This window comes from Aptenodytes forsteri, unplaced genomic scaffold (genome assembly GCF_000699145.1).
Source record: "Aptenodytes forsteri isolate BGI_AS27 unplaced genomic scaffold, ASM69914v1 Scaffold9, whole genome shotgun sequence".
In the NCBI taxonomy this organism is placed as follows: Eukaryota; Metazoa; Chordata; class Aves; order Sphenisciformes; family Spheniscidae; genus Aptenodytes; species Aptenodytes forsteri.
This window is the reverse complement of record NW_008796217.1, coordinates 1,103,644-1,129,393: the sequence shown is the minus strand read 5'-3', so window position 1 is coordinate 1,129,393 and position 25,750 is coordinate 1,103,644. Positions and strand designations below refer to the sequence as shown.

Below are 25,750 nucleotides of genomic sequence, written 5' to 3'. Positions count from 1 at the left end.
GGAAGTGAGGTAGTTTTCTAAATGCTGGTACTTCTCAGTAAACCTGCTTTTTCCATCGAACTACAAGTCTAGATATTAATTTGAATGTTACAAAGATCTCTGTAAAAGATAGTACTATCTGCTCTCATAGTAACTACATATGCAGAAATTGTTATTAAGTTGTCAACCCTTATATTAGCAAGTTATTTTGCATTTTCAGCCACTTTTTATAACGGAATATGTGTCTTCCAGAGTATACTACTGAATACATGTGAAAGATGCAAAATACATGTATTAGACTGTCAATTTTCCAATAAAATAATAGCGTGCCTGAAGGTTGATATGAGTGGTGTATACTTCAGTTACTATCTGAGCATTTATTTCATTACACAATTTCATATAGTTTGTAGGTAGCTTGTATTTAAAAACTAAAAATCACCACAATGTACTATAGTGTTGCATGAAACTGGAAAGAAAAAACAAAAAACACAAAACGATTGGTGTTTATGCATTTTCCTTTTTTACTTTCCCTGCCTTTTTGTATCAGGAGCTGCTGAAATGGGTTGTGGATTGAACAAACTAGAGAAGCATGATGAAAAACGACCTGGTAATATCTATTCAACTTTGAAGAGGCCCCAGGTAGAAACCAAGATAGATGTTTGCTATGAATATCGATTCCTGGACTTCACGACACTAAATGATAGTAAGTACACAATATTTTTCTTTAGATTTTTTTTTTAATTCAAGTTAATATGTTAATTGCTCCATAATGTTCTTGAATAGTGTGTGTAATGGTTAAATTTTTAAAATTACTTTAGTTTCCTTAAGTAAATGCCTTCTCTTCAGTCATAATGTTGACATGCAGAGGTCTTACTGAGAATTTTCTGTAAATTTTTAACCTTAGAGCTAGTTGTAGGTTCTCAGATTTTTGGTTCTTTTACCCCTCCCCCCCTTTTTTTTTTGCTTATTCTAATATGGATTTTTGTTTCCTTAATTTGCATTTTATCCAGGTTTCATATGGTAAAGCAATTCAGGTCTGCCAGGTTATATACGTTACTGCTCTTTTTTCTTCCTCCCCTTCTGCTCCCTGTGCTGCCTCAGGAGTGTTTTGAGAGGTTAAAGTTAGTGTTTGCAGTTTTGCTAACTTACCTTAAATAACTCTTATGTGGTTACAAATACTACAGGTACACCCATGTGGGTGGAAACAGGATAGTGGGAGACACTGAAGATCTAAAACATCAAAGGGGTGAAGGTCCAGTCTCATGCAATTTTTACCTTCCCCCCCCCCCCATCTGAAATAGTCTTGCTTTAATTCACATGACAATCCACAGATATTCCGTTTCTTTCCTTCCTGATTGACATCAAGCATCTCTGCCAGTATTGCTCACACCATTGCCTGTGCCCTCTTTCACTTCAAAATTAGCCTGTTCTACAAGCAATTACTCCTCACACCATTTGGAAATCTGAAGCTTGAGCAGAAGGCTGGGACCTGCTTCTTGCTATATATAAAACAACACAGTACCAAAATCTGTTATAGCTAGCTGGCAGGATGCCAGGTAGACCCTCTGTGCTTTTGCCCTGCAGTGTACTGCTATTTCTCTTGTTTTGCAAGTCGGGTCAAAGGAAAAGCCAAAGCAGTACGTCTCTCACTGTGTGAGACAAAGAGCTGCTGGTACATCGCTTGATGTGACACCTCTAGTGCAGTTCAGTATGTTCAGCCCAGAGTAACGTGAATTTGTTGTTTTTTAAGACTTGCTGCAAGTTAACTCAAACTTGGAAAAAGGCGGAGGTTTGGAATACGTGGTTGGACAGGAGTGTGCTTTTGTAGGCAATGTGGGAGCTGAGAAATTTTGTCTTTGCAGACTTTTCTTAGTGCTTATCTCCCGTACTCATGGATTATGACTTTTTTTGTTACACTAATTGGGATGCACTGCAGTTACTGAGAGCACCAAACAAATGGGAGAGGAATTTCTTTCATGTTTATGTATTGCATTTGTTTCTATGTTTATGTACTTTTATTTCAAAGTGAACTGTTTATGTCCTTTGATAATTTTGACAACTTTTACTGAGATGTACTGCACATTGTGTCATTAGTGAAAATGAATTAATATTGAGGACACACTTCTATGGGCTTTTCTGGTATGCTCATCACTGTTCTGTCTGATTGCCTCATAAGCTTTAGTGTGTGCATTCTCCTGATACCTCATGAAGTCTCATCTTTGTCACTGTATGGAGGAAGAATCGGCACATGCGATAACAATGTGACTTGCCTCAGGCACAGAGGATGTCTGGCACAGAGCAAAAAATTAAACCCAGACTTTCTAAGTCTGATTAAATGGATAGGTTTGTTGTAAAGCATACTTGTAGATTTTTCTTACTCATCATAGATTGTTTTATTATGATTTTAGGAGGCATGGTTTTAAAGAGACTGTGAGTAGAAGTACTGTTATCAAATTCTTTGGCTTGCCAAAGAGTGTAAGCTATCCAGCTCCCGTTGAGTTCTGCTTTGGCATGTTGTATCCCCATCACTCCAGTCTCCGAAGATGCCAGTAGATAGGCAGATGAGGAGGGGATGGGGCTGTTGCTCCTGCTCTGTTTCCTTAGTATCACCCATGACTGTGTGCTCTCAGGATTGGCAGGGCAACAGCTTGTGGTTATGCAGCTCCCTCCCTATTCATGTCATTGGCTGTATGAAGGCTCATGTCCCACTACATAGTGTTACGATGTTCCAGGTTTTTCTCAATGGTGACAGCATGACTGGTTCATTTATATTTTTGTTCAGAAATAACGTCTGCAGATAACCAGAGTTAATGATGAGTGTTTCACCTATGCCTGTGTGGGTTCAGAGGCTTCTAAAAATGAAATGCTCACAGCTGTTTAAAAAGAGCATTTGGATTGTGAAGTCTGTCTTCTGTGAATCTATTTTAGCCCTTTCAGTTTGTATGTACATCCTGACATCATTTTTTCCACAGGTTTTCTGCTTCATTAGGTTGTTAGAATAAGCCATGCTAAATTATGAGTGGCTGAGGAGTATTTTATTGTATCCTTATTCTAGGCCTTATTTACAACACTAGTGAGCCTGGCTCTGGAGGCAGGTACTCATTTTTCTCTGCGGCTTTTCTATAATGTTTACTGCTCTGATAACTGTATCTCTCACAAGCGTTTAATCTTAATGGTGAGAAGGATGTGATTATCTCCATGTTGCAAGTGGGAGTTAATACACAGATCACTGCCAGAAGTTTTCCAAGTCCTTAGGATTTCTTCACGTGTTCCAAAAGCAGCTCTCGTTGACTTTAGATGTAAGTGTGGATGCTGGTCACATTTGCAGTTAGGAACTGCATGTATTCTCAAATCTGATACCCAGATAATCAGAGATCACTTCCAGAATGTGGTGTGCGTTTTAACTGCAGTTTCACAGGCAGCTAGGTGGATGTAAGTTTTCTGCAGCTATATGTGGGGAGATATTGCTCCCCTCTCTCGCCTCCTGTCAGCTCTGTGAATTGATTTTACTCATGGATCTGGCAGAAGACTGTGCCGTCTTTTTGTTTGGTTATTCTCTGCCAGATGAGTGTGTGTGAAAGGGTCTGAAGAATGCTGGAGCTGGTAGAAGCGGTGGGAGTATGCAGTCAGAAAAAGAAAAAGGACCTTCTTTAAATCAGTTCACACTGTTATGAACTTATTCCCTTAGCATCACTGTTGAAAATAGGGATAAGATACTGTCCTGCTGGTCATTTCTCTGCTATGTTAGCCAGAAACTTAACTTTTCTTGCTTGCTGTCTTTGGTTACTGTTTACCTTCGACATACACAGCTGAAGGAATGTAAGGAAATACACTCCTTTATCATACATTTTTATTAATTTCCAAACTTGAGCCTTGCTCTGCACTGATGCAGATGTCCAATGGAAAATAGTGTTTGATCGTTTATTTAAGTACTGTATAAATAATGCATAGATGCAAAAGACAGAATTAAGGTTGCGAGTGTAACCTTCATTCTGACGTTTCGCAATGTTACAGAATTGACGTACTTGGAAGTAAAGTGTCTAGAGAAAGATTTCCCAAGCTTTCAAGGAAAGCAGGCTATGAAGAACCCATTCATTTCCATCGTATGCCACAACACTGACAATCTGCATGGTTCTTCAGAATTAAAATGATTAGATTTGCCACTGTCCTTTACTACTTGAGCAAGTGTGATAATTGATAGTAGCAAAGGGTTATCATCTAGTGTAGATTGGCACTTGAGGAATAAGGTGCCCTTTGCTAAAGCGTTTCAAAACCTTGAGGTGAGTATGCTCGTTTTGAGTTGTTGGCTTTATAATGTCTGCTTAAGAGCCTTACCTTTCTTGTTTCTGCTAAGGTGGCCTCTTCCAAGAAATCAGTCTGTCTTCAGTGTTGTCCCTTGACAACGTCATCCTGTGCTCTATCCTCTAGTCACCTGTACTATCCAAAGCTTGTGGGCTGCTGCTCTCCTTCAGGTGAAATCACACCAGATTTCACCTGAATTAAACTGTTAAAATCATCGCATATTTTTACTTGTCAAGAAGACATTAATAGGTTTGTAAATTGGATGGCTCATTGCTGGGTCAGCAAAATGCCAAAGGGGGTGCAGAGGAAGAGCAGGATCTTTTCCCTGTTGGCAGCAGCGAGCTGTTAGGTTGCCCCGACTGCAACATGTAACTTCGTTCCTGATGTGCTTATCCAGTTCCTGAACTCTACCCGCCTTGCTGTCAGCTCATTCCTTCACTGAGTCAGTCTCACTTGTCACCGTACAGTCCAGTCCTGCATCATCTCCATCTTCAGCCTGTTTCTTCTGACAGGTTTCTACCCTCAGTCATTTCTGCTGCTGCTCCCCCTGAGTCATTCTGTCTCAGAGTCCTGACACTCCCAGTGATGGCATGCAATGGGTGCAGGTAATGCCTCAGCGAGGGTGCACACTTTTTTAACAACTTACTCTCAGTAGCTGTATCTGCAGTTTGAATGTTCTTCCAGCTCTCTGCAGGCTAATCCTCACTTCAGAGTTGCTCAACTGGCTGCCTTCTCCCTGACTTTGCGACAATGCTAATGCTAAGTGGCAATGATTGAATTTTATAATGATAAAACATTTGAGGACAGTAAAAGGCAGTAGCATTAGATTAAAGTTGCAGCAAAGCCAGAAGAGACAAATTAGGGTCTTCAGGCCTGTGCTGGAAAAAACCACAAAAATATTATATCACACTTCCACCCCCCTCCAAAAGTAAAAATTTGTTGTTTATTTTGCATCCCTCTCTGTATAAATAAAAGGAGCTGAATAATGGTCATCTTGTCCCTCTCTTATCTCTAAGTTTTATTGGAAATAAGAGGTAAATGGTGAGCGAACCTGAGGACATGTGTGACAAATGGAATAGCCTTAATTTAAAGCAACCATGTTTTCAACAATGACTCCATGGGGCAAGCTGGTTTGTTTTGTTTTGGTATTTCGTTTCAAAGAGAAATATTTCAATAATCTGCATTCCTTTCCTGCTCTTATCTGATCTACTTATTTTGGAAAACTTCACTTGCAATGACAAGTTGTACAGAAACTGAGCTCTCCTTCATCCTTCATTTCTTTTCTTCCACCTCTTTTCACTTATGATGACCTTCTGAGAGAAACCAGGAATCTGATAGTTGTTTATCTCTTCCCTTCTCCTCAGAACAGTGTTGAGTTTTTTGGTATTTTGGGGTTGGTTTTTTTTTTTTTAATGACTTGATTGGAATTTTTTTTTTCTTTGCTTTACATTCCTATAGTAATTCATTGGCCTGATGAGTTACGACAGGTTTTGGCCTTGAATAAAGTTGGCATGAAACATATGCTAGCCATGTGATGAGAATGAAATGGGGGTATAAATTTTTTTAAATGGGGAAAGGCTATACTCTGAACAAGCCGTTTGTGCTATAAAACCACTAAAATCCAGATGTTTTGACTGACGGAATGAAAAATAGCAATACTTCACATGTCCCAAAGAAATTCTTAAGTTATAATGTGAATACAAGGGTGTATGGTTTTTATCCTTATTGTCAAGAATTTCTCTCTTTAGTAAAAAAAATCAAAATTAAGAAAATTATTTAAAAAGTAAGGTCATTAGTTACATTTCAACATTTCCACTGTTTTTTTTGCTTAAGTGTTGTAAGTGTTGTTGTCTAAGGACATGTATTTTACTAGGACAATACTCCTACTATAACAAATTTACTACACACATAAAACCTTCTGATTTGAGGCATTTTTTATATGTGTATATATATGTGTATGCATATACATATAAAATTTGAAAGTGTATTTATCTTTCAAGTTCTGACAAGCTTCTGGATACTATACAGTAATGTTTCAGAACCAGTTATACTGCTCAAAAAACATTTGTTACAGTCTTATTACAACTGTTATGGCTGGGCTTTGGATTGATTTTTATTGCTTTTTTTTTCCTAATAAAGACACAAGTAATGTGTTAATGAACTTTTATAAAAGACACGATTATTATATTACAATCAATAGTTAAAGGAACATTTCAATATGGATGTATTCTTAATTTGGGATTAAATTTCAGTTGTGTGTAGGCTTAAATTAATAAAAAACCATCTGGTTTTCCCCTCAGAGAGGGGAAAGAAGTCTAATTGGAACTTGGAAGTGTTATGCACTGGAAGGTGTGTGAGTTGAAGATAGAGAAGGCATTTTTCCTATAGAATATATATGCATTTTTATCAGAAAATTCTGTTTGCTACAGAACATAATATTTGTTTTTGACTTCAGTGCTTACCGTCTCTTCCTATCGGTAATTTTTATATTACATTAAGCAGTTATTTGTGCCTGGCTTCTGCTTTCTGTTTCTCTTCACCCTTCACTTAAAAAAAAAAAAAAAAAAAAAAAAAATTCAAAACCAAACAAAAAAACCCCAATTCTCCAAGCAAGTGGCTGTACTTCTGAAAAAAGAACAAATCTTGCAACCCTGCATTTGCAGGTGTTGTTATTTGATTTAAGACTAGTAAAAGCAATTGTTTCCCCAGTGGTGAAGTTATTTAATTTCCTGTTTTCATTTCTGTAAGCAAAAGAACCATAAATGAAATTAGCATTTGAGTTTTGTATTTCCAGTTGACCAGGTCTGTTACCACCATTTTGTCCTCAGGAGTGATGAAATAAAATTAGCAAGGCAAAATATTGTTAGGTTATTAATGTGATGTGATAGCTTGAACCAGGCTGTGTATAGATCATGTACAACAGACTAAAACGTTGCTTCAGAGGATATTAATATGTAACAGGTTCGCAGCAGTACGATGATGAGCAGAAGAGGCGAATGGATTACTTCTGTGTAGCCCAGATTCTGCTAATGCTTCCCCTTCGTTTAAGCTTTGTCCATGTGCATCCTATTCAACTTAGTTTGATTATATGCACTTGAAAATATGCACATGATAAAAAGAATCAGCATAAGAGGTTTGCTGGATCTGGGCTTCAGTCCTCTCCATTAATGCAGACATGAAGAAATGAAATCTTTTGGTTTCTCTAGGTATTTTGTTTCAAGTGAATTACAGTCTGTAGTAATATGTAACCCTTCAGGACTTGCCACTGTAAGTCACAGCAAAATGAAACATTCATGCTGTAGCAGTTTATAAAACTTATCTGTGTGTCTTGGGAAACTTGCAATTTGACATAAAAGGAGCATTCCATATGTTAGTAGTTTAATAAATACAATAAATTACATCATAAATGTAACTGCTTTAAAGAATTGTTAGGAATAATTTGAACTTATTTACCATGGTTGGCTTTTTAATAAAGATGCATAACTAGAGTAAAATCTGTTACACATATTCTAGTTTCTATATACAATCTTTGCTTTCCATAATTATTGTATATAGATTCTTGTTAATGGTAGACTGTATGCACACATTCTCTCTTCTATATGTATAAGCATATCTGTACATCAATAATGTGTGTAATACATACACACACGTATGCATCGTGTATGCATTTATATTATTGAGGGTGTAATTCATGAGGATATGAACATTCAATCTTTTACTTCTTGCTTTATGGCTGCACTGTACAACAGAAAGTACAAAGAGCTTTATCTAAAGTCGTATCACGATTGTGACAGAACTGGGAATAGGTCCTGAGCAGTCCAGTGCTCTAGCAGCTAAATCATGACCTTCAAAACACCCTTCTCACTGAATCTAAAGCAAGAAACTTGTCAATATTATGAATTAAATTTCCTAGCCCGTATCTTAACTGTTATATACCTGCAAAAAAGCTGTACCTTTCATATACTTTCAAATGGAAAAAAAAAAAATTGCTGGTATTACCTGTCTCCTCAAGATCCAACTGAACTGTGGCACTGCTATTTTGTGTTAGAATAATACATCATAGGCTAGATGGAAGCTTAGATACAATATGGTATGTGTATTAGAAGTCTCAAATATGTTAAAGAACATGCATATGATGTGTTTTGGAATGTATTTTCAACTTGTGATTGGAAACAGTTTTCTTTTAGATGCTTTTATGGAATCTCACCCCAAATACATCTAGCAATGTCACAGCGACTTTTTCTACATGGATTCTGCATATGTAGTTGGGCAATGGGTGTGTGCAAATGGAAAAGGGACTAGGGAGGGAAGGAACATCTGCAGGATGCTTTCTATTTATGCGTGTTCCACACTGTGGAAAAAAATATGGGTGCTGCAATAGTCATGTTTGTGCTAACTTTCCTAGTCTGTACCCATTCTTAGACTGAAGAATGGGTAGCTATAATACTCCATTCTTACCATGCAGTTGTTTATCTACTGAGTTAGCTGAAGCTTCTTCTTAATGTAGTTACTGAATTCTTACAAAAGATGCTTACCATACATCACACATACATGAATGTTGTAATTCACTCGCATCATGGAAAAATAGTTACAGATCTGTCTAAAAAGAGCTCTGAACTTCCAAGAAACTTTTCCTTTCTGTCAGCAACTCAGGAATTGCACATGATCTTTGAGTGGCCCTGTCTTTTCTTTTGCCTCTGGCTTTGCACATTTTTCCAATCTTCATGTGGTTTTCATCCTCCTGATGCTGTTCAAGAGCCAAAGAGCCAGACTTGGCGGTCTGCAAGGCTGGTAGACAGGCATTTCTGATGGAATGGTGAAATTCTTCAAGCCACAGAGGCCAAATCCTGTTATCTCAGAAACAAAACTTCCCCTCTGTTTCACTGGAACAGGAGATCACACAGTGGCTTGTAATTTTGAATAATAAATGCCTCATGGTTTTATTATGGGAGAGAAGTGATTAGGAGTCATCTCTGTAGTAATCTGCTTAGTCTCTTTATGACTTGTTACTACAAATTCCTTGACATCAGCCAGGTAAAAGATGATATACAAAAGCTATGCAATATTTTAATGGAGTTCTTAATCATTTACTTTGTAAATAAGTGTTGTTTGGCTAAAATCTCGTGCAAATGAAAGGTTTAGAATTTGTTAATCCTGAGTGGAGGATACCCCCTTTAAGAGAAAACAGGACTTGTTGGTGTCAGCTGCTCTTAACTGTGAGAAGTTGCTTTTCTTAATCATACTGAAAAGAAAACACTGAGTAGATGGACCTTGACTGTGTGGGATTTTTTCTGTTTGCATTTATTTTTCTAATCTTCCTATATGAAGAATAAAGAGTCTCTATTGTGATGGAAACAGTGTGGATGTTTAGCTATTTCACATAACCTGTAACAGTGTCTTGGTGGGTCAGACCCAAGGGTCCACATAACTTAGCACTGGCTGGTATCGGGCTGTGCATATCTTAATCCAGTAGTGTGGTGCAAGAGAATTAGACAGCCAGGTTGAAGCAGTTGCTTCTGGGGAGTTTACTCTGCATTAAATGCATTTTAAGGTTTTTACTTTGGACAAGAGTTAATGTCCTCCTGTACACTGAACATCCCACTACATGTGGCTCAAAGCAACCCGAAGGAAAGGTATCTGACAAATGTTTGCTTTCTGGCTTGCAAGCCCTTCTGGGAGCCACTTTAGGAGGTGCCATTTTGTCCCAATGTCTGCCTCATGCAGATGACTGTAGCTTGTCATTGCCTCTGCCAGTGATGCTTGTAAAGAGATTTCACATGCAGAAACAAGTCTAATTTCTGTTCCTACTTCTGTTCATGGTTTGTTTTCTGTTCCTGCTTTTTCATACGTGCTACCATTGCACCTACTGCCTGATGACTTCTCTTGACTTTTTTGCCACTGACCAAACAAAGATGGAGTTGAGGATGGGATGATAAGCATCTTCCTCTAGCTGTGTGAGCACACCCCAGGTGAGCTGACTCCCTCCTGCTTCCTCCCTACTTTTGTCTGAGGAGGAAGACATGGACTGTGCTTCGTTTTCTTGAGTTTTCACTCCTCTGTGTGCTCTGCCCTAGATCACTGGAGGGTACTATGGGTGTGGGACACAAGATTGGACTGGTAGGGCTAGTGGTTGCCTCTCTGCACTGAGGATGGTGTGGTGGGTCGGAACTTGCTGTTGTTACAAGCTACTGCCATGACTTTGCTATCACTAGATGAAGTTTTGGGAGTCCAAACCTGCTCTCACAGGTGTGGCTGTCACCCTATGGAGTCCCATGATTGCAGTACCTATTGGTCAGTGGCTAACCAGTTTGGGGAGGGAGGGCAAAATTTGCAGTGGGCAAAGTCACGATCAGGGTCTGCAATGCCGTCCTCCAAACACTGTTCCAAACACTGCCCTTGCAGAGAGGCACAGCAGAGCTGAGTGTCTAGAAGTGAGGAGATTCACTCTTCTCCTGGTGGCATTTGACCATTTATCCCATTTAGGTGGGCATAGTTACTTTGTCTCTTCCCAGACTCTCAATGACTGTTTTGACTTTTTCTTCCTGTTGGCAGATGCCTTTGGCTGCTGGCTCAATGGCCCTCAGGAAACCTAACAGCCTTAGGACTGAGTTGTTCGCTAAAGGAAAAGCATAGCTGAAAAGTAACAGCAGCACACTATGTGGGAAAAGGGAGGGTTGAGGGTGAATCTTGTGCCCTGCTCTTCTGAGAAGTGACAAAGGAGGGAGAACTGACAAAGGGAAGAGTGATAAAGTCTGTCCTTCTTCTCCCCTGGCTTGGAGAGGAGAGACTTTTAAGGACAAGGAAGGGGCTTAGTACAGGCTGATTAAGTCCTGCAGTATGGAGATCGGCTCTCCCCTATTCTCAACAAGGAAACATGCATCTCTCCCTGGGAAGCATCTGTTCCTTTCCTGCTTTCCTTTTAGCTTGCAGAAGAAATGGCCTGCCAGTCCTGTTCCTAGGCTTTTGGCTGAAGCACCCCATTCAGAGCAGGACCGTGCCCTGTCAGCTGCTTGATAGGCTGTCAACACTGAGCTGACATGTCAGCTCATATGGAGCTCCAAAGGGTCTTCATAGCCAGAATCCTTCAATCCTAGAAACTGCCTCCACACTCTTTCCCACAAAAAATGCAGCAATCAAGATGTCTGTCAACCTTGTGATGAGCTATAACATCCCTAGCCCAGGCTCCCTGCCATAGCTTTCCTGCTGCTGCACCCCAGAAAATGCAGGCGCTTTAGGCTTCTCGGCTGAAAAAGTGGAGTGGAAGGTACAGCTGCAGCTAAACAGCAATGGATCAGGCAAAGAGTTCAAGTAACACCTTTGCCAGCTTTATTCTCAGAGGAGACCAACATGGCCCAAAAGTTAGAAGGAAGTGAAAAGCAAAGGAGGGAAAGTGGGATCTGGAACTTCTGGGGCAGGGACAAAGATAGGGAAAAGGGTGATGGGGTGCTGATATGGCCTACACCAGAAACAGTGCCCAGTGGACTGGTATGTCCAGAGGATTAACTGGAGCAAAAACTAAACAGCAGAGCCCTCTCTGCAGAGGATCACACACACAGCTGAGAGGAGTCCCAGGAGCAGGACCATGTTACTGCTGCTGTGCTCCGAAGGGGATATGTGACCAGGTGACTTTTCATGAGTGCAGAAGGGAAGGGAAGAGCACTGCCCTGACAGCCTTTGCCACCTATTGCTATGTCTTCCAGAGAGGTAGAACCACCCTGGCCTGGACCCATGCTGCTGTAGGTCATGGGCATGGAGACCCCAAACACTGTGCGTAGTGCCATTGTTGTGATGTTGGTCACTGTGTTCCCCTGTGTTTGGACAGGGAAGGGGCTTCACAGCAGCATCTCTCTGTGTCTGGAAGCCTAAGAGGGTTGTGTTAGTGTGACACTTCATATGCTCTGCTCACTTTGCCAGGATAGATGTGGGCACCCATGCATGGTGGGAAGAGGAGACAAAGTCTTCAGAAAGGAGGGGGCATCAAGAGGAAGTAGAGCAGTTAAAATAGGGAAAGACTATCAAGGGACAGGAGAAGCTGAACACACAAACTGAAAAACCTTGAGGGTGATGGGTGACAGTAAAAATGGAGGGACAGATATCATTTGACTTGTTAAGTAGGAAGAGAAGACCTGGCATTGCATGAGTTTTCAGTGTTTTGGTAGCCTTCCATTGCCGGAGGTGTGCCTTTTTGTTGTGTTGATATCAATGAAGCCTGGCAGGGACTGTGGCTGTCATTCTGACAAGATTTGCTAACGAGTTCTGCCTGAATAAAACCCATGGTGTTGTGCACGGGCAGGCACATGGTCTTGTACTGAAGAAGACAACTTACATTTCTGGGTTCAGATCCCTTTTGGGTCTTTCATAAAAACTTTTTTTGTTTTTTTGAATCTGAAAGTGACATGAAAAACCTCCCCTGAGTGTGTTAGACTTATTTCATTACTGAACAGGAAAAGGTTACTTTAAACCTTAAAATGCTGTCATTTCTAGGGAAGAACAACATTCAGTTTAAATTTTGTCTGAAGAAAAACCTGAGAGCATTTACGTAGTTTAAATCTATCATGTCTATTGTGCATGGAAACTGCAGGATTTCTCATTTTCTTTGCCCGGTTCTGTAAATAGGTAGGATTGTTGCTTTAGCAACAAGCATAATTGTGACTGCAATTTAAATTAAGGTTATGAATATTGTACTCTGCACAATAATGTAGTTTGCAAACCTTAATGATTGTGTCTCAAGTGTTGACTGTTCTTCAGGTTAGTCATCTTATGGCATTTGCATGGGTTTTGTGTGCGAATGCCTGACCTGCATTTTCTTTACCTTGACTTTGTATAGAGAGAGGCATTGATCCTATGTCCGTGATAGTGCATTATCTGCATGAGACCTTTGTTTCTGTTTTGCTTTTCAGTGCCTGTATGTATGTGCACAAGTGATAGGTAGCCTAATAAGTATTCTGTCTGTACAAGATGTAAACGTACTGCCAAGCAAAATCTCAAATTGGGCCTAGTATAATGTGCCTTTTTGCATTAGGTCTCAGTTTAACACTGCATTCCAGGTGCTTCTGACACCTGCTTGCTGGTTCATGGCCAGTCTGCAGCAATTTCAGAACTCTTCAATGTAATTTCTTGGTGAAATACTGGCTGAACATTACTGTCTTACAGCGATAACATATTACAAAGCTGATGATAACGATTGATCTGGGCCTCCAGATTGTGGCCTTCTCTTTAAGTGATGAGGCAGTCTGGAAAAATGTTCATGGCTTGTGTGGAGGACAAGAACTTACTAGCATTTGCTGAGCACTGTGCTAGTCTTGCTTCCAGTTCCCAAGCTAGCTCCTTTGGCACTTGTTCAAGTATCTTGGCAAAACCCTGGCATGTGTTGTATATTTTTGCCCTGTATCTTAAACACTAAACACAAGTCTCAGTGACTTGGTTTCATCTTATTGCAGTCATACAAATATGTGATATCCTGGACTTAAGAGGAGTCCAGGTGACATAATTACTGCATGAAATTGCAGCTTGTTTTCTGTGATATAACTTGCACACCCAGCAAACTCTTGGTTTGTATGCAGTCATGCTTTTGCAAATGATTTGATACTTGTGACGCACTGTGCTATATGATAAACTTAGGATCAGCAGCAGTGTGAGGGGGTTTCCCAGATATGAGGTGGCATATGAGAAATTTCAGCTGAGTCTGATGCTTACTCAGCTGGTGTAGCTAACTGGTATGGCTCTTACTGGTAAATGGTAACCCATGCATTGTGATAAGGTCTTGTACAGGAACTGCAAGTTTAAGGCTTTCTGGCCAATTGGTTTTTGCAAACCCTGCTTATGTCATATAAATGGAGCTCTGTTTAGTTGAAATTGTAAAGAACTCTCAGCTTCCTTCCCTTCCTTCTCCCCCCAAGTAATCATCCTCTCAACTTGAGACTTGCACTGATTAGCTACAGATTCTTCTTGAAAGAAACAGTCCTTTCAAGGGGAAGAGAATCTCATTAAGCCTGTGCTGTGAGCTGCAGCTCTTGATCAACACACGAAAGACAAGCTTGACAGTCATCAGGTGAGTTTAAGAACTGCAAAAATATTACCCATCTCTGTTAAACAGTCATCAGTTGAAAGAGTTCATCTCAGTCTGATAATACAGAGGCTTTCGCATACTATGTGGCACATAAAAAATTAAAGACATCAAGGATGTATGAAGTCCTAAAGTTGCCATGTGTTTCCAAATGAATTGATAAAAGGCCTTAAATCTGAAAGAGAATGAGGTATGAGGTTTACAAATAAATAGATGGAATTTTGAGAAACTTAGAGATAAGCCAAGACGTGGTTACTGGTGAAATATAAATAAACAGCAGTCTACTGCTGTAGTTCCTCGGTTGCTAAGCCCTCTATTGGTGTTCTTTTATTTGAACAATTGTTTCCTGAATGTTTTAATAACAACTGATAGAAGAATTGACAAATAGTGCTAAATTGCATGGGTTAATTCACTAGTAATTATTGTACAGATTATTAGTAAGCAAAAAAAATTCGCATCTACTTTTATCTCAAATCACAAAACAAAAGAACAAAAAGAGAGTGAGAGAATAAATCGTCTTTTGTTAAGTCATTGTCTCATAAAGTTTGGAACTGTGTCAGAATCGCTTTTTTGTTTTGTTTTGTTTTTGTTGTTTATTTACTAAGGAATGCTCAGCTCAGATGCAGCATCTGTCTTTCTCTGCAGTCCTTCTTCTACCCGATTTTTCCAGCTGGGTTGAATGCCTTGATGAAGCCTTTCAAATGATCAAATAGATAAAATTGTACATATTCTGTGAGATTATTTTCATTGTTCTTTACCACATGTTCACTGAATAAAATACTTTATAATTGTAAGACTTTGTTGTCAAGCTGTACTCTTGCACTACTTGTCGGCTTTGTTGTTTGTTTGGTCTTTTTATTATAGTAAATTTTGGGGGAAAATTGGTCTGCTCATCAACAGATACTTCCAGAGAACCCTTCCAGAACCATTGGTGGAAACTCAGACTATTTTATCAGTGATATTTCATTATTAGCCAGTAGCAGGTCTGGCCCTTCTTGATCTTAGAAATGATTCTCTGTTTTGCAGAATATGCTTGGGAATGGAGAGAAGTGAAAGTGTCTTGAATGTGGGCTGTCATATGATTAGAAGTTAGAGCCACATGTTGCATTATCAGGAACAGTGAGAAAACAGTATTAGCCAAGGCATAGAGGCACTGTGGTTTGCATGCTTTCACAGGTTTGCTCCTGAGGTATTGCCCGTGCTAGCAGTGGCTGACAGGAATAATAGTGAACAGTTCTGTTGTATGCTGGCTGTGGATATGCATCATCATACACCACTGTGCCACCTATAAAGTTTATTTTATATTCCTTGTAAATGGAACTAAGAAATTGACCTGTTTATTTGCTTCTGTGTTTTATTATTTAATCAGTAAGAATGTGCGTTTATGAAACTAATTTTTTGATGTCACTAACCCAAAAGGGATCCTATCCAGGCGGTAAGGAAAGGCTTAGATCTTAAGATTGTCTGCATAATGCTTTTTAATTACCACCTTCATACCATGAAAGAATTCTGTCCCTGTTGGACAGGACATCTGTTACATCTTTATTGCATATACTTACTACTTTGGGATTAGATTATAACAACTTAATTAACTCATTCTTTGGCAGCTTTGAGGGTAAGGTGTCTCTGCTTCTTGCCTTTTCATTTCCAATAAATGTTTTAGATACAGCGCTTTTTCTGACAGAACTACACTGAGAAATAAAGGTAAAATGATGCCTTCTCATAAACATTTGGAAAAATACTCAGCTACTCTTTGCAAACAAAATTGCAACAACAACCATTTCATTGCAAAATAAAAAAATTTAAAAAATTATTATAATTTGACTTTGGTCGTTCCATTCTAATGATGCTTGAATTTGTGGCCATTTTCCCATGACCCATATTAAACAATAGATTTGCATGCTATCAGTGTTACTGTGTGGGAATTTTTCACTTGAAAACAGAAACTGGCCACATTTTTCTGAAACGAGGGAGTAGGAGTTCAAATTCTGGAGGGTGACAGGAAAATTCGCTCTAAGCAAAAAAAGCAGGTTTTTTTGCCAAGAAAAACTTTTTTCTTTCGTAAATCCATCACCCATGCTCTAGCAGACTTGCTTAAAAAAACAAAACAGTACTTTTGGGAAGTGCTTTGTTAACTTTTAACAGCCTTTTCCACTACTCTTTGGCTTTCAATCAAGCGTTCTTGCCAAGTTGAAGTGATGTGGTGTGTTTGGCAGTGACATACTTCTTTTAGGTGCCAGTGGTGAACTATTGCTTGCTAGTCGTTTTCAATATTCTGTGAAAGCCTTATCGCTGTCAAATACACTGTTAGAGGTGTTACAGAAGGCAATATCCCATAGTACCTTTTGCAGGATTTTCTTCTCCTTTTTTTTGAAGGATCTTTTTTTTTCAGAGGTTTTAGAGGTGGTAGTGTGATGGGTTTTTGCTTTGTTTCTGAACTGGTTTCCTAGGGAAACGAGAGTTAAAAAAGGCTCACAGTCTGTCTGTCTCATTCCTCCAAATAATTATAACTGGACAATTTCAAACCAATTTGCTAGGAATTTTTAAAGACAATTAGGCTGCTCCTAATTTTGTGAAAGCTGGCAGTTGGGTAGAAGACAGGTATCTGCGTTGATCAGGGAAAGGTGAGGATAACTAAGCCACGTGCATGCTCCTCAGTGACAGCTTTCTGGCCAGCGAGCCAGTGCATTGCTCCAGCATAGCCACAGAATCACTGTTTCTCATCAGTTTGAGGAATCCAAGGGGTGGGAAGAAAAGAGAAGGGAAATTTGAGGCTGTGGCAGCACTGAGGTTGGAGAACAAAAGCCTCATCAGTGGGAATCACTCTTCATTAGCTATGCTAATGGAAAAAAACTCAAGTAGGAATTTGTATAATAGCACTATATGTAGTGATACAGGTAGCAAAAAGTCAGCAAAAAGTGTTTTATCTAGTACTGATTTTAATCAGATCTTTAACCACCTTTGTGTACCAGTAGAGTTGGCAAATCCAGTAACACGTTGACCGTAAAGTAGGTCCTCTTTGGTATAGCTGTAACTCTCCCTTACCTCATTTCTAAAGGACTTAATTGCCTAATTCGTTGCAAAGTAACTGATCCATTTGGTGGTTCTAGCTTTTTATGTTCTGGAATTAGTTTTAGTTTGGGTGGTCATTCTAAAAATCATACATGGGGTAATACATGGCTCTGCCACATATGCCAAATTAATCAGGAACCGCTGGGGAAATTGCTTGATAGGGATTACTGGCCGCCCTGTATTTTCATACATTCCCACGCAAATCTTCGCATGTTAAGTATGTCATTGGAGAGAGGGTTTCCTGTGACAATTTTAAACAGTGAGGATTTGGATGACAAGATCTTCCTCTTCAGGCCTGTTTTGCTGCAAATACCAGAAAAGCTTTAATTCCAACTGGATTGCTCCCTTTGATACTACGGGGTAGCTGAGATCTCCAAGTACAGCTCAACGGTGGCATTGAGAGCAAGTCTTGTGAGGGTGATACAAGGTCTGCTGCGATGGTAAAATTTAAATCCTGCTTGTGTACAGACACAGACTCTTCACACGACATTCACATACCCTAGCAGAGGTATTCTTAGAATTTGCAATGTTGCAAATATATTCCTGTTATCAATACAACTGAACAAAAAGTAGAAGTGTGGGGCAGGAGAGCGGAGAGGAATGGTAAATACTTTCTGGAGAATGTTTTGCATTTGGTTTTTTATTGCAGTTCCCCAAGCAGGCCTAACGATTGGAAATGAAGACAGATCTAATTTACTTTATTCCTTTTTAAAATTTGGCGTTTTCCTGGAAAGTTCGATGGCGTTAGATGGATCAGTTTTGTTTCTGTTTATAATCTAACAGCTGGGGTCTTGCATAGGTGCCCATGGAAGTATTTGTCTTAGGATCGCTACAGGGTAATGTGTTTAAAAATAATCCAAATGCATTATATCTCCCTTTCCTCTAAATTTAATTTACATGCCCCTGAATAACTCCTGTTTATATTGAATTTCATCATGTAGCATTCTCTTACCCAACTTTCTTTTTCAAACATAACCAAACCTGGGGCCAAAATCTAATTGAGAATATACCTTCAAGTAACACTGCTTGCTTAGTTATACAATGCATGTTACATTTTTGGCTGCTTTAACATCTATTTAGTTTTGCCAGTAAAGCTGAAAACAATTTAACAGACATTTATGAAAAATTACAGGGTTTCCCAAATAGGGGAATGGAAGTATTTGTCTTAGGATCGCTACAGGGTAATGTGTTTAAAAATAATCCAAATGCATTATATCTCCCTTTCCTCTAAATTTAATTTACATGCCCCTGAATAACTCCTGTTTATATTGAATTTCATCATGTAGCATTCTCTTACCCAACTTTCTTTTTCAAACATAACCAAACCTGGGGCCAAAATCTAATTGAGAATATACCTTCAAGTAACACTGCTTCTTAGTTATACAATGCATGTTACATTTTTGGCTGCTTTAACATCTATTTAGTTTTGCCAGTAAAGCTGAAAACAATTTAACAGACATTTATGAAAAATTACAGGGTTTCCCAAATAGGGGAATTTGATTTAAAGGAGCACCAAAAGAACACTGAAAAGTTACACTTTATGTTATCTTTCAAATGAAAAACACGCTTAATTTGGAAATGTCTTCTCTTTATCTTAAAAAATAAAATATTTCAAGCCAGGAAAAAGATAAAAAGATGAAAGTCACTATGATACTTTAATTATTCTAATTTAAAATATTAAGTGTTTAGTATGTACTGCTGCCTTTTGAAGATGAAAAACACATTTAATTTGGAAATGTCTTCTCTTTATCTTAAAAAATAAAATATTTCAAGCCAGGAAAAAGATAAAAAGATGAAAGTCACTATGATACTTTAATTATTCTAATTTAAAATATTAAGTGTTTAGTATGTACTGCTGCCTTTTGAAGAAAAGGAATGTTATTGGTTGATGCAGTTAAGAAATGAGAACATCTGAATAGGGTAATATATGGACTTTGGTGACAGGATTGGAAAAATATCCATTTCTAGCTTTTAAAAAAATCAAACAAACTTGGCATACAGTATCATCCTAAATAAGATTTTACAAGAAAGACTGAAAACACCTTTTACAACATAAGGGGAAAATGCATGTGAAACACTGGAGATTTAAAGTGAAAAGAAACAGAAACCAGCAGGTAACATTTGAATAAAGCCTTCAAGCATTTATAAAGCTATCTGTCCTTTCCTGTATGTGTTCTGCAAAGTGCTATGTATAAAATATATACAGGCATGACCTGCCAAGAGGATTTTGGTTTCCCTGGAGACTGTCAGTTCTCTGTTGCACAGGATGGCTTGAGGAATAAGAGCTATCTTGATAAATCCAAACCTTTCTTCCTGAGGTTATTGGATATGTCAGTGAATTTAGATCTTTGTGTTGAAGGCTGAATTTATAAAATGCAAACTTTTAAATATTCTCCTAATTTCCAGTTATTTCTCCTGGCATGTACTTATGATATGCAGTAATTATCTTGTGAATTGGGGAAAAACAACCCTTTATTGTAAAACTGCATTTGTAATGCAGTTTTATCTTCTTGTTTGTCTGAGTTGCGCCAAGTTGTTGATTTTAATCACAGTTTTCAGTGTACCAGGAAAAACATACATCAGATCATAGTGCATGTATTCAGCCACAGTTACTACTGTTGATTTCTTTCTTCTCCCCTTTCCTTATATGTTTTGAAATCCTCTTGACATTTTTCAGTTTGGAAACTAGACTTCAATCAGATTTATACTTATTAACTATCTCGTGAGTATGGAAAAAAAAATCCTAATATAATGCATGCAGTTATGCTACTTTGTTAATCTGTGCTTGATTAAGAATAAAAACAGTAATCTCAAGGTTGTTCTCAGTTGGTTTGGATGGAAATACATAGATTGATATATGAACCTTTCTGCTTTTTAACTCCTTGAAGAGTCAGCACATGCAGCGTTTTATTGACAGTAGGATGTCGTGATTTGGAAAGCTTAGAAATGCTACAAATTCAATTTCAGAGATTTTTCTCATCTAGCGAAGTATACCATAAAATGAATAAATTCTGCATAAATTGGAACTTATTAAAGTAGGCAATTTTTTGTACTCTTCTGAGGATATTGTCTGTGCTTTTTACTGTTCTTTTACTGCAGTCCAGGTTTGCTTATTGTAAAATTTGCAAAGAATCCAGTGTTACTACTTTGTTATATTCTGCAGTTCTAAAATGTGAAATGAAAATTGCCAGAAATATGGAAAGAACATCAAGGTGAAGCATAAAACAGAGAGGAGCAGAGGAAAGGGAAAAGGAGGGGGTTATGCCAGGAAGAAAAGACATGTATTAAAAAGTATGAGAGGGAGAGAATGAGAAGATTCTGTAGGCTGCAGGGTTAGCTGTGAAACTCGCTAGCGTTCATTAGTGTTGCTGCTAAGAAAAAGGGCGAGCACATTAGCTAGAGAGGGGTCAAAGCAAAAAAGATGCATCAGCCCTCCAAATTTTATGGTGCCACCAACTTCTAAGATATCAGAAGATCTCTTCAGTAAGTTTTACTTTTTTTTTTCTCCTTGGGTAGCTCCTCCTTCCCCCCCTTTTAAAGTATTTGATTAATGGCTACTTGCTGAGAGAGGACATAACTTGCTGCACCACTGGTGGAAGCGATGGGAAGTCCTATTTCACTGCTTCTTAAGCTGTTAAAGTGAACGGCATTCAGTGTTTGACTTTGGCAGGTAAAGTATTGCCGTCAGCAGATTAACTTAGTGTCTAAAGGCTTTAGGGCAGGGAACCAGTACTTTCGGGGGTGTGGGGGGTGTGGGGGGTGGAAATAGATGTGAATTAACATGCTGGCCCTTCCTGTAGTCCAGAATTAACCCCTTCTCTCCTCTGTAATTCAGTGTAATACTTGCCTTTTGGAGCTTGTACAGATAACAAGTCTGTATGAATAAAATATTGCAACTTTGAACACTTTCTCCTTTTGGTTAGACATAGTTGGAGTTTTCTTGGATTTGTGAAATGTAAATTATTTGTCTGTGTTGCCTCTGTTTGGTCTGCATCAATTTAGGAAGTAGAACCAAGCAGGAGGGAGGGACAAAGAAAAAAAAATCATTTCAAAGAGCTGCTCAAGTACAGAAGGGATAGGATTTGGTTCTTTTTTCTGTGCACAGTTTAAATGAGAAATCCCTCCCCCTTTTCATTGTCTTTCATTTTGCTTTTTGCATAGTCATTAACCCTTCTTGCATCTAGTAGGTGGTCTTAATTTTGCCCATTTTGCATAATTCTGCACACAAGCTAATATATGTAAGCTGTGAGTCATTTAAGAAGTGCTTGTCAACTTGTTTAGGTAACTAAACTTCTGTTTAGTGTTGCTTTCTCACTTAGTGGCAGTGATAGCCTGGGTATTTCCTTTTTTCTGAAACACCAAAAATTAAACCATCCTATGTGTAATCACATCATGTTTGTGGCAAACATACCCAGTTCTTAAGATATTTATCTTATGCTTGCAAGATACAGAAATGAAACTTTGACTGGACAACAAACAAGATAACTCAAAGATGCAATGAGATTAGACAACACAATTGATTAGACGAAGTAGTCTAATCTCATTGCACCTGTGAGTTATCTTAGTACTTTCTCGATTTGACTAATACACATATCTACTATTTCCTAAAGGAAAGAACAGAATGTGGGTGTATGTCTGTGTGTGTGTGTACATATACATATATACACAAATATATGTATGCCTACATATGTACACACATACCTATATACACATATTTATATACATATTTTCAAAGGGTATATATGCAGTTTCACAGTCCTTCTGTGTTTTTTTCCCCTCTCTACCTTCTTAGGATACAGTGCTTTGCTTTTGAATATTTTTAAGTTCCATTATTACATTTTCACTAGAAGTAAACACTAGGAGCTTATTGAACAGTCATCCTTCATTTAAAGTCCTGATTTCTCTTCCATATTCATTCTTACTTTCTTTGATGGGAACATTTATTGTATTTGCCTTGAAGATTGAAGGAAAAAACACCGAGAATGTCATTTAGCATAACCAAAAAAGCAACGTGATATATTAACAGCCAGTTCTTGCCTCTGCCAATGGCCTGAACAGTAATGCACCCAGACTGTCTGTCTTGTCTTCAAAATTAAGGAACCTCTATATACATCTCATGGAAGCTCAAGCCCTATTAGAGAGGAAAAGAGACTATAGTACAGCTTGTATAGTTGTTACTCCAAAAGCTTGAGCTTTTAACTCATTAAATTCTAGCATTAGTGTGTTTCAGGTAATTAAAGCTGTGCGATAGTGTCAGAAGCACCATGTATTTTCTGCTAGGTTAGTCGTGCTGCTTTAGCATTTGTTTGGTAGGTTTTAGTTCAGGAGCAATTATTTGGAATTCACAAAACTTGCCAGAAATCTGTGTTCTTTAAGTTACATTATTAGTGGGTTTGCCTTTATTTTCATTGGAAGTGCTCTGATTCTCTGATAGGTATTTGTTGTTGTCGTTGACAAGAAACTGTCTGTGGGTTGAATGAGGGAAGAATAGTTATAGTTAAGTGAGCGTAACATGACTGCATTGTTTTGCCATGCAAACAATTTGTGCTGCATAAAAGAGAGTTCCTTAGTGTTTGTAACAAAGAATGAAAGTTTGCAATAGAAGCCTTAATATTTTTTTGTTTGAGACTGACACTGATTGGAAATAAGTGTGTTCTCCCAGGATCAATCAGTAAGTGTTTCGATAATATTCGAGTAACAGTCTGCTTTCTGCTCTCCAGAGTTACAAATTGGCCTTACCCAGCCTTAATAGTTGGAAAGGATGATGATCTGGATTCCTTCAGCTGTTCCAAACCAACTGCTAAATAAGTCAGTGAAAAGTGCCTTAAAAACTTTCTTATTTAGAGTACAGAGAGGGGATCTTTTCCAGTCTGTGCTGCATCATTAGGCAAAAGCCAACACTTCCCAATAGATTTTTACCCTACACCTTCCTCCAGGTGAATTCCGATGTTCACCTGCCTCTCTGCAAGGAGCTGCGGTACCATTCAGCGCTCAGGGCCTGCACAGATAAACCCGAAGACTTTGGCAAACCAAAAAGAGACCTGACAGGATGGTCCTTCATTCAGCAGTCAGCGTTCAGCTTGCAGAAACTAGCTGCTCGGAGCTGCATTGGTTTGTTTCTGTATCTAATTGTTGTGAGTGTGCACCTTCTGTCACTGCGATTGTACCTTCCAAAAAGAAATCACAGTTCCGGTAATAGAGGTAATTCCAAAAATTCAAGTGGAGTGAAAATTCACAGAACCACTGAAAAAATGCTGCTTGTTTAACCACTTTGATGATGTAAAACATTAATGCATTACTTTTATTTAAACTTCTGAATGTTATCCAAATGAAAAACTTTGCTGCATTTGACATGTTCCTATGAAATGTTTTAATGTAGGTGAAACTGCATCTTCTGACAGTAAACTTTCTAGTTAAATTTTTTTGACTGGCCCTAATGCAAAGACAGTATTTTGCTCTACTAGAACTTAGTCTGCTGTAGATTTGATTTCTTTAAATTAAATTAAAGTTGCTGGAAAGGAATTAATATTAAATTAAGAAACAGCAATCCTCATACTAAATAGAGGAAGTGTGCTTGCTTTGGTATTCTACAAAAAGATCAGGGCTGTTATAAACAATCATAAACATTCTCGGGAAGTGCCCTGTGTGAAAGCGAGGGAAATTTTGTGGACTTGGGCCAGATTTATGCATTTGCTCAAACACATGCTCGGTGATATACTCTCTTCCCACATTATTGTCTCCATTCAATGTTGCTATTTAGTTTCCTGCCAGCAGACATGCAATTAAGACCACCTTGGTGGGATGCGTGAGGCACAACGGAGTGAGCTAATGCCATTTTCCACGAGGCGGTCACTAAAGGCAGGAGGTAAAGAGCCAGATCTATTATAAAGCCCTGCAGGATGTCAGTGGATGGTGTTGGGGTAATGGCTGTATTACCATATGACCATAATTTTGCTTGTACCTTGTTTTCATCTTACATGCTTGTTGCTAGATCCGTTAAGGACCAGGGACGCTAACACCTGGCCACTATCCAGATTCTTTCAGGTGGTCTCCTACGTGCTCTGCAGAGTGCAGGAGGGAGATTGGGGTGCCTTAGAAGGATAGCAGCAAAAAGTTCATCCTGGGTAGGGAGCTGCGTGGAAGTAACGAGTAGGAGTGACTAAGTGTGTAGCGTGCCTGAACGTTTGCTCCTTTCTAGCTCACAGGCACAACCCTGCTCAGGAGCAACTACCTGCCTTTGAGCCCACAGTGGGGAGAGGGAGAGCTGCGCTGTGGTTGCCCTTGTGGCCCTTCTGTTGGCCGCCTCCCTCTTCTCAGGGCTTCATAAGTCCTGAGGAACAACCATGGGCTTGGGAACGGCCTCATCCTGTGCTTTGAAAAAGTAAACAGTTACAACTGTATTTCTTGAAGGGTCTGAGCCTGCTGATGTGTGTTAGGCCTGATCAAATAGGAGTGTTGTGCTTGTGGCTACCAGGGAACTGAGTTGCTGCATCGCTTAATAGTCTGGGTCCGGAGAGTTTGCCGGTCTTCCTTTTTTTTGTTTCAGACCCCATTATACACCACATTTTGGGCAAGTATTGGTGGAAAGTGCTTTCTTCTGTACCCAGTATAGACAGAGAGCGCATATGATCTTTGTGCGCACCAATTTGATCTTTGATTGTTTTAATGCAAAGGAAAAAGGCTTACTTAATGTTTCATAATAACTTGAGGAACATTACTTTGAAAATCCAGATGAATGTGAAAACTTTAAAAGGACACAGAAACTAGTTAAAAGGAGTCCAATGTTTTTGTGGAATGTTTTCATGTGTAATGTGAACTGTAATTAAGGGCTCCATCAGCCTTTAACAGCTGTGACTGGTATAAGAGTGTAAAAGCTTAATTGGGAAAACATATTAAAAAAAGAAGACCAAAAAGTCCCAACATTTAATTTGTTTTGTTGGAGTAAGCAAACTAAGTAAACACCTAACACAGGATAATAGAAATTTAGAGTAGAACTGTATGCTTGTCCTTTTAAATAAAGTATTAAGGATAAGCACTGAGAAACTGACCTAAATTTGACCCTGAATTTGACCATTTCAGTAAAGAGAAATTAAATAAATGCCGTTTTGGTATTTAACATCTTATTTTTCCTGGAGCATAGCTATCATTCAAGTAGAAACAAATTAAAAAACAATAAAGTTTGTTTTAGCTTTGTCATAAATGTAACTAGCAGGAAGGGAAAATTGCTGTTTATCAAATAGAATAGCATTAAAAGCATCTGATTCTGTTGAGTATATATATTATATAAAGACGTACCGTAGTTGATGCTTGTCTTTATTTAGCATGGGCTAA

The 25,750-nt window shown here is 38.7% G+C and overlaps 1 protein-coding gene across 1 annotated transcript in view; it reads left to right on the top strand.

The window, feature by feature from the left end:
- The first annotated feature begins 537 nt into the window (after positions 1–537).
- RFTN1 (raftlin, lipid raft linker 1) overlaps positions 538–25,750 on the top strand; it is a 93,114-nt gene continuing 67,901 nt past the window's right edge. Inside the window, exon 1 of the mRNA XM_009288591.1 lies at positions 538–682. Within this exon, the coding sequence (XP_009286866.1) occupies positions 538–682 (145 nt within the window). The remainder of the gene's footprint in view (positions 683–25,750) is intronic.